At 56.8% G+C, this 11,066-nt stretch overlaps 1 protein-coding gene and 1 long non-coding RNA gene across 2 annotated transcripts; one reads left to right on the plus strand and one right to left on the minus strand.

Moving 5' to 3' along the window:
- The first annotated feature begins 89 nt into the window (after positions 1 to 89).
- Positions 90 to 7,175, plus strand: MRTO4 (MRT4 homolog, ribosome maturation factor). Its single transcript, XM_040229422.1, has 9 exons — positions 90 to 421; positions 2,298 to 2,356; positions 2,570 to 2,673; positions 3,316 to 3,397; positions 3,663 to 3,730; positions 4,376 to 4,527; positions 4,918 to 4,993; position 5,035; positions 5,119 to 7,175. Exons 1-9 carry the CDS (start codon positions 394 to 396, stop codon positions 5,266 to 5,268), a joined length of 720 nt encoding a protein of 239 aa, XP_040085356.1. The 5' UTR covers positions 90 to 393; the 3' UTR covers positions 5,269 to 7,175.
- A 918-nt stretch (positions 7,176 to 8,093) lies between these two features.
- Positions 8,094 to 10,760, minus strand: LOC120854973. The gene is made up of 3 exons (XR_005719113.1): positions 10,388 to 10,760; positions 10,075 to 10,174; positions 8,094 to 8,142 (listed from the first exon to the last, which is right to left on the minus strand). It is a non-coding gene; the product is annotated as an uncharacterized LOC120854973 (long non-coding RNA).
- Positions 10,761 to 11,066: the final 306 nt, after the last annotated feature.

Below are 11,066 nucleotides of genomic sequence, written 5' to 3' on the forward strand. Positions count from 1 at the left end.
GTACGCAGCCATCGAGTTGGGCCCGGCATGCACCGCGCCGCAGGCCCCGCCTCCGCGGAACCATAGAGTCGCGCTCACAAGCGGGGGTCCTCCTCGGTGCGGAACCATAGAGTTGCGCCCACAGGCGGAGTCCTGGGTGCGGAACCATAGAGTTGGGCCCACAGGCGGAGTCCTCAGTGCGGCGCCCCAGACTCCGGTGTCCCTCGCCCGCGTGGGAAGTCTACCTGGAGACTCAGGGCAGAGGGCAGGCGGCGGCCGGGCAGGGAGAACAGGGCCTCAGCGCGGGCTAGGTCAGGCACGCGCGAGGGCGCCCACCGAGGGCCGTCCCAGAGGCCCCCGCGCGCCGAGGGCCTGACCGGCAGCAGTGTCTTCCGCCCACGTGGCCGCGGCGAAATGCCCAAGTCCAAGCGCGACAAGAAAGGTGAGCCCAGAAGGCCTTGGGCCCCCGGAGGCCAGTTTGTGGGCCAGCTGTCAGCTGCGCTAGGGCTTCGGGGAGGACGCTGGGACCTCTGAGAGGAGGGAACGGGCTCGCGGCGCGCTGGAACGGCCTTGGGGATGGCGGAAACCCCGGGGGAGGCTGGAGCCGCGTCGGCCAAGTGGAGGGGGCTTTGCCAGGCCTCCAGAGAGAGTTGCCCAAGGCCGGCTGGCCCGGGGAACAGCCTCAGCACCCCCGGGGTGCCTGCGATCTCGCCTTGGCCCACCTCTCCGCCCTCAGCCCGTCTCTCTCTCTTGCTCTCCCCTCGCCTCTTTTCCTTCAGCCCGGGTTTATCCCCGAGTATGGTCGTTGTGTCCTCCCAAGTTGTTTCTGCCGGCATGGTCGTGCTCCGATCTTCGTTTGGCTGGCTCTTAGGTGGCAGTCCGTAGGACCCCTCCTAAGAGACTGTTCCTACTTATGGTGCGTCTCTTTCATCCTGGCACATTCACTCAATAAGTTAGAGACCTGGCAACTCTTTAGGTTTTGAAAGATATTGCAGTTACAACATGGAAGGTCTAGGGCCCTCATAGAGTTTAACATTTTAGTTTTGGGAAGTGTGTCTTTCCAGGATACTAAAAATTGAATCTATAAATTCAGATAGTGATGAGCCTTATGTAGGAAAAAAGCAGTTGATGTTCCCTTGTGCAGTGTAGCTAGAGAAGTTCTGTTGAGATGACAAATGAGCCGGAAGTTGCAGAAAGGAATTAAGCAACCCGAGGAGTTACCTGGAAGGGTGGTGGTCGAAGAAGGGGGAACACAAAGGGCAGAGGCCCTGAAGCAGGAGCATGTTTACCTTTTGCAAGAGGCCAGAGTGGGCGAAAAGGAGGGAGAGAGAACCGAGCAGAGTGTGCAGAGCTTGAAAGAGTTTTGCACGGGATTGGCTTTCACACCCAGGTGAGGTGGGAGGAGAGAGCTTGAGCAGAGGAGTGATGTGATTCCACTTTACTTTTAAAAAGATCACTCTAGTTGCTTTGTTGAAAATGGACCGGGGAAGGCAGGGGCAGTGGGCAAGGGTGGAAGCAGCGAGACAAGTAGTAATCCAAGAGAACGCTGTGCTGGCTTGGGCCACAGCTGTAGCGGTGGGAATGTTGGGAAACGAGACAGCGGTATTTTGTTTGCCCTCCTGTGCTGCACTCGCCCCTGCCTGCTGTGATTACCTGTCTGAGGTGTCCTTCGTGAAGAGGGACTTTTTATTCATCCACCCAGGTCCCTCCTGGGACCCAGGACTTTGCATCTGATGCTCTGTTAATCGTCTGTGGAATGATTGGATTCTGTGGCGGGATCCGTGGTCAAACCTGGCAAGTGCCAAACCCTTCTGGGTAAGGGGCAAACTGGGTCCCAGCTGTTGCTAGAGAAGAGGTGCTTGTCCCTCCCCAAAGAGGCGCCGCTGCATACACAGGTCCAAACTGTAAGACGTGGTGTAGCAGAGAGGCCCCAGACTCATCCTTTCACAGCACAGAGAAGCCGTAGATGGTCTCCACACACCGCAGCCAAGAGCAGGAAGGGACTGGCCCCAGACAGGAGGCTGGGTCTCCGGGGAGCGCCCCACCCTCACTCCTCAGTAGGGAGTTAGCTGCAGAGGGGCTGTAGATAGCTGGTTTCTCTAGTAACAGGACAGATGTGAAGGGATCTTCAGGCTCAGGAATGCTGAAGAGGCATTCTGGGGACCTGGGAGTAGCCTCGCAAGCCACAGGCAGTAGCCACAGAAGTCTTGCTAGCTTTCCCAGATGGGCTCCATCCAGCCGGGTACCCAAGGGGAGACGAGGCTCTGAGACACCCAGGTTTCCCTCTCATCATCCCCCCTTTTTCTTCTCTGTGTTAGTCTCCCTAACCAAAACTGCCAAGAAAGGCTTGGAACTGAAGCAGAACTTGATAGAAGAGGTAAGAGCTTGTTTTTTATTATTACTGTTTTTATTTTCCCAGCCCTTGTATTTTGTTTTAAAGGTAGGTGTGGGACTGTCTGTCGGGGACAGCTCTAAATATCCACAGCGATGTCAGAGGCCTCAGAGCAGCCTCTTTCCCCCCTGGGGCCAGAGTATTACTGCCCGACCCCTGCTGCCCCGGGACTCCAGAACCCCATGCATTGTCCCGTAGCTTCGGAAATGTGTGGACACGTACAAGTACCTCTTTATCTTCTCCGTGGCCAACATGAGGAACAGCAAGCTGAAGGGCGTCCGCAGCGCCTGGAAGCACAGTCGGTGAGTGGGCAGTGGGGGGCGGGGCCAGGCTGCTCAGAAAATACAGGGCCAGTTAGGGACCTTGGGTACCTTCGTCACAAGTATTGCCTTAATAAGGACAAAATGCTACCCTCCCCAACCCTCGATGAAGGATGCTTTTTAACTCTTTGGGGTTGGGGGGGGGTGGTTGTTTGGTTTTTTCAGTCAGGCTGCTTAGCTTGGTTGGAGATGGTCGTTTACCAACCAGGGATCGAACCCAGGCCCTCTGCAGTGAGAGCGAAGAGTCCTATCCACTGGGCCACCGGAGAAGGCCCTAACTATTAGTTGGTGTTGCCCTGGGAGCGGGGGAGAGCAGTGATCCCTCCAGGAGAGGGGGCTCCCTGAGCCCTGGGGTCTGGTCCCTTAAGAAACATCCAGCAGCTCTGGTTCAGACCGTCTAGCGGACCTCTTCCACAGACCCAGACGCACTCCTGGTGGGCCGAGACAAAACGTGTGCGGGTCAGGTCTGTGCGGGAAAGAACGTGAGGCGCCCCGGGCTGCGTGGAAAGCAGCCTCTGGCTGCGCCTCCTCCTGGGATGGGGCTCCGGTCCAGGGGATTGGAGCTGGTTGGCCCTTGGGTGAGGGCGGGGTGCCTCCTTCACGGAGCCCTCTTTTTCTCTGTAGGATGTTCTTTGGCAAAAACAAAGTGATGATGGTGGCGCTAGGCCGAAGCCCGTCTGACGAGTACAAAGACAATCTGCACCAGGTAGGTCCTGGCTCTCGCCGGCGGGGCGGCGCCGAGACCCGGCCGCCTGCCCTGCTCTTGCATGGTGCGCCCTCCAGCCTTCTGGCTGGCCCAGGGGGGCCGGCAGGCTCAGCTCTCCTGGAGCCTCCAGACCCAGAGAGGAGCTCTGTCCCCTCACAGTACTCTCCAGGTGTTGCCAAACGTTGAGGGGGCGGGGCGGCAGAATCGTCCCAGCTGAGAGCTGCTGCTCCCACGAGCCGGACGCCACCCTCCTCTGGTTTTGCAGGTCAGCAAGAAGTTGAGGGGCGAAGTTGGCCTCCTTTTCACCAATCGCACTAAGGAGGAAGTGGATGAGTAAGTGCTCTGGAGGAGCAGTGGGAAGGGAAAGGTGGGTGAGGTCTCCAAGGAATAACCCGGGATTTGGTCCAGTGGAGGGTCCACAGAAGACCTGGTTCCTGGAACCTTGTCACCGGATCTCCATCCTCCCCAGCTCAGAGCTCCCGGCTGAGCCGAGGAGGACAGGGAGGCCAGACAAGGCCGGGCCGAGCCTGACCTCAGGGAGATGGGCGTTGTTCGTGGTTCAGGCGCTCAGTCGTGTCCGACTGTGGCCTGCAGCACGCCAGGCCTCCCTGTCCATCACCATCTCCCAGAGCTTGCTCAACCTCATGTCCATCGAGTCGGTGATACCATCCAACCATCTCATCTTCTGTCGTCCCCTTCTCCTCCTGCCTTCAATCTTTGCCATCATCAGGGTCTTTTTCAGTGAGTCAGCTCTTCTCATCAGGTGGCCAAAGTATGAGAGCTTCAGCTTCAGCATCAGTCCTTCCAGTGAATATTCACGGTTGATTTCCTTTACCATTGATGGGTTTGATCTCCTTGCTGTTCAAGGGACTCAAGAGTCTTCTCCAGCATCACAATTTGAAAGCATCAATTTTTCAGCACTCAGCCTTCTTAACAGTCCAGTTCGCATCCATACATGACTATTTTCTTTTCCCTCAGGTGGTTCACAAAGTACACAGAAATGGACTACGCCCGAGCGGGGAACAAAGCCACTTTCACTGTGAACCTGGACCCGGGACCCCTGGAGCAGTTCCCCCACTCCATGGAGCCCCAGCTGAGGCAGCTGGGCCTGCCCACGGCCCTCAAGAAAGGTACAGGGGTGTCCCTCGGGCTGAGAGGTCACAGCTGAGGGCTGAGAGCACAGGTTTCCAAGCCAGACAGCTCTCCCCACCCCGCCCCCACCTTTCCGGTGGAGAAGGTTCTTTCTATCAGTCTGTGTTTTCTTACATGAAAATGGGACCAAGAGTGCCCGCCTCGTGGTCAGGGTGAACGTGGACAGTGACTTCGAGCTAGAGTACAGCAGTCAAGGGACGAGGGAGGAGGAGTCGGTGCCCCACCCCCATCAGAACCCCGCCCAGGCAGCTGACCTCCCGGGGAGAAGCCCAGTGCCTGAGCTGCTGGAGCCTTGGGCAGAGGGCCGCCCGGCTCCCCCGGCACCGCCGAGGGGTCTGGGGTCACTGCTCAGGGTCCCTTCTCTGCAGGTGTGGTGACCCTGCTGTCCGACTATGAGGTGTGCAAAGAGGGTGATGTGCTGACCCCGGGGCGGGCCCCCGCCTGGTGGGGGTCCCCCCCCCCCCCGCCCCCAGCCACCCACCCAGTGTCCGAGGCCGCGACGGGAGGGTCCACAGACACCTCTGACCGCACTCACCCCTCCTGACTGCTGGTTCCTCCATCTTTCGCAGAAGCTTTTCGGGTATGAGATGGCTGAATTCAAGGTGAGCATCAAATACATGTGGGACGCGCAGTCCGGAAGGTTCCAGCAGATGGGAGATGACTTGCCAGAGAGCGCGCCCGAGTCAGAAGGCGAGTCGGAGGAAGAAGACGACAGCTGAGGGGCCAGGGCCTCCCGAGTCTCATCAGGACTGACGGGAGGCACTGCCAGCTCCCTCCTAGAGCGGCCGTGTGTCTGCTGTGGAGGAACACGAGCGAGGGGGGCAAGCACAGGCGACTTTCCTATAAATAATGAGACTTTGTCATTCAGGCTGTCTCCTGCAAAAGGGACTTTTCTTGGGGGAAAAAAGCTAAAGACGCTATTGGGTTTGGGCTTTGGGTTGGACTCCAAGGGGTCTGTTCATTCACCTCAAACTGGTTTCCAGGACTGGCTCCTGCATGGCCACGTGGCCGGGCAGCTCCAGGGGCCCAGGAGGAAGCGCCTTCTCTCCTCCGGCCTCAGCGGCCCTGGCTGGAAACGGGTTTGCTGAGGGGAACAGGCATCTCGCCCACCCACTCCTACCCCGGCTATATCTTCTCTCTCCCCACCCCTTCTCCCGCACCCGGGCCAGGAATCTTGCAGACAACCCGAAGACAGGAGGCTTAGCTGAGGCAAGAGTAAAGCGACCACTGATGGGACTTCCCTGGTGGGCCAGTGCTCCCAATGCAGGCGGCCTGAGTTCAATCCCTGGTCAGGGAACTAGATCCCACCTGCAGCAGCTAAGACCTGGCCCAGCCAAATAAGGAAATAAACAAACATTAAAAAAAAGAATGAAGTGCCAGTGAGACTGGGCCAGTGGGACAAATGTCCTCCAGCAGTCTTGTCCTGGGTGGTGGTTCTGTTCGTGCGTATTTAGGGAGGCGATTCTACACAAAAAGACGTCTACCTCGGGCTGTACTGCCCTCTTTGCTTCTGTCGTGTGTAGAAGCGTGAGGGATGCCTGCAGCCCTGCTGCTGAGAGGTCCGTTGGGGAGGCCCTCCTGCCGCCTCTGCCCTTCAAAGCCTGATCCCTGCTCCTTGTTCCCACCGAGCTGGGGGTGGGGGGGGTGGGAAACAGCCCGCGGCTGCCGAGGGAGCGTCAGCGGGTTCATCGTGGGCCTGGGCTCCAGCGTGGCTAGTGCCCCTTTATTCAGACGGTAAACGCCCAGTCTGCCCCGGCTTCTTCCTGTGGTGGAGGCTGCGGGGAGCGTTTACAAGAATGTGGGAGATAAACCGTCTGTGGATGGGACTGTGAGGGAAGAACCAGCCTCGCAGAGCAGCCTAAGGTCAAAATCGAGTGCACAAGAGAAAAAGGAGATGACGGGTGGAGTGTGCCCTCTGCCAGCCCAGACTAGGCCTAGCGGAAGCAGCTGGGGCAGTCGTGGGCGGCCAGGCGCCGGGCCTGATCAAAGGCCTGCACGACGGCCGGCTCCAGGGGCCCCTCGGTGGCCGCCAAGTTCTCTTCCAGGTGCTCCAAGCTGGACGTGCCCAGGATGACCGCGTCCCCGTGGGTGCCCTGCAAGGGGAGACAGCCGGACGTCACGCACTGATGCCCCAGAGAGACGCCGTCACACACCCCCCACCCGGCCCCGCCCCTGCCGAGGCCTGGGGTCCAGTATCTGTGTGTTCAGTCCCTTGGCCCTGGCTGACTCTGATCCCGTGGACTAGCCCACCCGGCTCCTCTGCCTGTGAAACCTTTGAGGCAAAAATACCAGAGTGGGTTGCCATTGCCTCCTCCAGGGTCTTTCCAACTCTGGGATTGAACCCAAGTGTCTTGCATTTCCTGCACTGGCAGGCAGATGCTTTACCACTGAGCTGCCAGGAAGCCCCCAGTGTCCATGCCCTGCATTATTCCAGAAAGAATTTACCTTGCCTTCAGACACCTCCAAAGCCCTACCTCCCTAGACACACACGGGCAGGCAGGCCTGAGTTGAGGGCCTCTCCCCTCCTGCTCTGCAGCTGGGCAGGCCTGAGTTACTTACATGACCTCACTAAGCTTCAGGCTTCCTTTGCAGGGTGAATGTGGGGATTAAAATTTTGTAAAGGCTATGGTTTTTCCAGTAGTCATGTATGGGTGTGAGTTGGACTATAAAGAAAGCTGAGCACCGAAGAGTTGATGCTTTTGAACTGTGGTATTGGAGAAGACTTGAGAGCTCCTTGGACCGCAAGGAGATCCAACCAACCAGTCCATCCTAAAGGAGATCAGTCCTGGGTGTTCACTGGAAGGACTGATGTTGAAGCTGAAACTCCAGTACTTTGGCCACCTGATGCGAAGAGCTGACTCATTTGAAAAGACCCTCATGCTGGGAAAGATTGAGGGCAGGAGGAGAAGGGGGCGACAGAGGATGAGATGGCTGGATGGCATTGCCAACTCGATGGACATGAGTTTGAGTGAACTCCAGGAGTTGGTGATGGACAGGGAGGCCTGGCGTGCTTCGGGTCATGGGGTCACAAAGAGTTGGGCACGAGTGAGCGACTGAACTGAACTGAAAGTACTTTACTTCAGGCCTAGCACTTAACAGGCCCAAGAGAGGCACCATTAGTATGTGATGCGCACATTGGAGGAAGGTATTTGGGAAAGAGGGATGGTGGGAACAGGACAGACTGCAGAGAGGGCAGCCAAAGACATAAACGCTAATGGAGAGAAAGTCAAGTTTCAATATCACACACAGCTGCCCCATCTATTCAGTCGCTCAGTTGTGTCTGACTCCAGGCAAGAATACTGGAGTGGGTTGCCATTTCCTTCTCCAGGGGATCTTCCCAACCCAGGGATTGAGCCCAGGTCTCCCACATTGCAGGCAGATTCTTTATCATCTGAGCCACCATGCGGCAAAAATTTAAAAACAACTAAAAATGAAGTCATGCATCCCTCCCTCCTGTTTCCTCCCTGGAGCTGGCAGTGGTGATAACGTCCAGCAGAGGGCGACCGAGGTCACGCCAGGGTTCTGGCACCACATGCAGCCTGCAGGGCCTTCCCCACCAAGGCAACGCTGGGAAGTGGTGCTCCTTCTAGTAGCTGGGCGGGTAGGGAGGGTGGCACAGGGGTCAGAAGGGGCGTTTCCTGCAGGGTGTCAGTCTTCTCAAGTGGAAGCTTGAACTCCCTGAGCAGCAGAATGCATGCGGATTTCTGGGTCCCTCATCGTGGCAGTCCCTGCCCAGCGGTGGACCAGCAGGGATGCAGTGGGCAAGAATCCTTGCATTGCACATGCTCACCAGACACGAACAATACAACCTCCAACATCAGGACCGCATCTGTGAGCCCCGGATCATGGACAGGACAAGTCCTGCTTCAGTCCTACCTAGCTCTGTCCTTGGATCAGCCAACTGCCTTCACTTACCTGCTCAGTGAGGAGACAACCTGAGCCAGCCCCACACGGTGAGTGCAAAGTGTAAAGGAAATAATGGACCTGCCATGCTTTCTCAACTAAATAGAGCAGAGAAGGTAAAAACCATCAGCCACGATCCTGGGCTTCCCTGGGGGCTCAGTCGGTAAAGAATCTGCCTGCGGTGTGGGAGACCTGGGTTCCATCCCTGGATTGGGAAGACCTCCTGCAGGAGGGCATGGCAGCCCACTCCAGGATTCTTGCCTGGAGAATCCCCCTGGACGGAGGAGCCTGGCAGGTTGCAGTCCATGGAGTTGCAAAGAGTTGGACACGACTGAGCGACTAAGCACCGCCCAAGACCTTACAGGAGCGACTTTTCTGGAGGTACGGTGGGTAAAAACCTGTCTGCCACTGCAGGGACACCAATTCAATCCCTGGTCTGGAGAGATTCCACATGCCACGGGGCAATTAAAGCCCGTGAGCCGCAACTGTTGAGCCCTCGGGCACAACTCCTGAAGCCTGCATGCCCTAGAGCCTGCGCTCCACAATAAGAGAAGTCGCCACAGTGAGAAGCCTGCTCACCACAACAAAGCATAGCCCCAGCTCTCCACGGCTAGAGAAAGCCCCCACCCAGCAACAAAGACCCAAGACAGCGGAAAAAAAAAAATGAATAAATTATTTTTTACAAAAAGTATCCTCCAGGAGAGAGGCCCAGGCACTGGTGGTGTGACAAGCTCCTTGATACGCTGCTTAAGGAAATGGCTTCTAAACCTGGTCAGACAATCAGAAACCCTGGCGCGGGTGGGCGCCTGGATTAGGGTTTAAATCACACCACTGCACACAGAGGTGGTTCCAAATATGAGACATTGTGCTGCTTAAAAAGTCCTGGGACATTTCAACAAAATTAGCACTGAAGCTTTGGAGACTTAGCTTCTATAAATCTTGAAAGATGAGGAGCTTCCCAGCAGTCTATAGACAATGTCTAAATTTGATACATTAAGCAATAGCAGTAAAGTATATACGTCAGAGATCTTATAATCAACGCCAGAGGGAGAGTAAGCTGAAAGAGTTTAAAAGCACATCACCTCTAAGGAATGTGACTTGGAAAGGGCTTGCTTTTAGCTGCGGGGATATATTACATTGATAACTTTTTCAAACTTTAAAAAAAGGAAAGGGAAAAAAGAAGGAAAAAGCACTGGTCCCAACAGATGAACTATAACTTTAGACGTTGATGACAATTTTATTGCCAAGAATTTACGAAACTTAGACTCAGTTGCCCCAGGTGACAGGGCCAGCAGCAAGCTTCAGGATTCCCCAGTCCCGATGCGAGGTTTCTCCTGCCGCTGTAGGCAGCGGGGAGGCTCTTTGAGGGAGGAGACACAGTCTTGCAGACTCGGCAGAAGAACCAGCGCTCCCCACACTCCCAATCCAGTCACTCCCAGAGACACTGGGGAAACCTTAGGGGTGCTGGTTGGGTTCCCAGTAAAGCTGAGCTTGAGGGGCCAAGGTCTGAGCAAAAGGGGAGGCTCTGGAACCCAAAAGAGCAGCCCCAGGGATGCCCCATTTTCAGACTATGGGGACTCCTCCCACCTCGCCCGTCCTGGTGCCGTCTGCCCCCAGCTCACCGATTCCTGTAGACCTCTGCCCAGTTGTTCCCAAAGAAGCGGCCCACGGGCTGTTTCTTGTCCTTGTCCTCGTACTTGTACCTGCCGGTCAGCAGGCCTCCTGCGGGAAGGCTGCAGTCAGACTCCCAGGCACTGTCCCAGAGCCCGTCTGGCTAGAAGTGGGGGTGATGGCGGGGAACCAGGACGGATGGAGGTCCTGGCAAACCCCTCCCCTTCCCAGGCCTGGGGCCAGGCTTCTCCCGGGTCAGGAAGGGGCAGAAACGGGGTCAGGAAGGCCCTCCCGTCCAGGGGAGCCTGTGCCCGCAGCCCATACCAGCCAGGGGGTTGTAGGCGTAGAACCTCAGTCCAAAGTGCCGGAGGCAGGGCAGGAGCTCCGTCCCCACCTGCCAGGTGGTGGCGTTGTACATGCCCTGCAGGCAGAAGGGCCAGCTGAGCGGGGGCCCGGCCGGGGAGCCCCAGCCTGCTCTCAAAGTCTTCGGTCAAGACCCCCAGGACTCCAGCATGGTTTCCAAAGTCACTACTGTGGACGGGGAGATGGGGCTGGGCCCCAGGAAGGGACGGCGGCCTGGCTCTCCCATCTCACACACATTCGCAGGAACCAGCCATGGGCTGGACCCTGAGCTCTCAAACACACGTGGATCTGGTGAGCTCTCTGCTTCAAGAGATGTCAGAGTCGAGTTAAAAAGACCAGGGCAGAGGACGCGCTCTGTGACCTTGACCAATTTGTTTAACTTCTTTGAGCCCCACTTCAGTAATCCTGTCTGGAAAATTCCTTGGACAGAGAAGCCTGGCAGGCTGTAGTCCATGGAGTCACAAAGAGCTGGACATAACCGAGCACACACGTTTGCACACACACGCACACAGACACACACGGGTGCACACACAGACTGAGCCTCAATCCGCTCAAGTGCACGTTGAGAATGACAATGGTACTATCTAGTTGGGAATCTCAGAGGACTGATCAGAACTTTGATACACTTACTCACTAAAAG

The sequence above is a fragment of the Oryx dammah genome, unplaced genomic scaffold (assembly GCF_014754425.2).
Source record: "Oryx dammah isolate SB20612 unplaced genomic scaffold, SCBI_Odam_1.1 HiC_scaffold_27, whole genome shotgun sequence".
Taxonomy (NCBI): Eukaryota; Metazoa; Chordata; class Mammalia; order Artiodactyla; family Bovidae; genus Oryx; species Oryx dammah.

What these genes read in the sequence shown, in the direction of transcription:
- MRTO4 (XM_040229422.1), top strand. Translation starts at nt 394, where the DNA reads ATGCCCAAGTCCAAGCGCGACAAGAAAG. An exon ending in GTCCAAGCGCGACAAGAAAG is followed by an intron (nt 422 to 2,297) that starts GTGAGCCCAGAA and finishes TCTCTGTGTTAG; the next exon opens with TCTCCCTAACCAAAACTGCC. An exon ending in AGCAGAACTTGATAGAAGAG is followed by an intron (nt 2,357 to 2,569) that starts GTAAGAGCTTGT and finishes ATTGTCCCGTAG; the next exon opens with CTTCGGAAATGTGTGGACAC.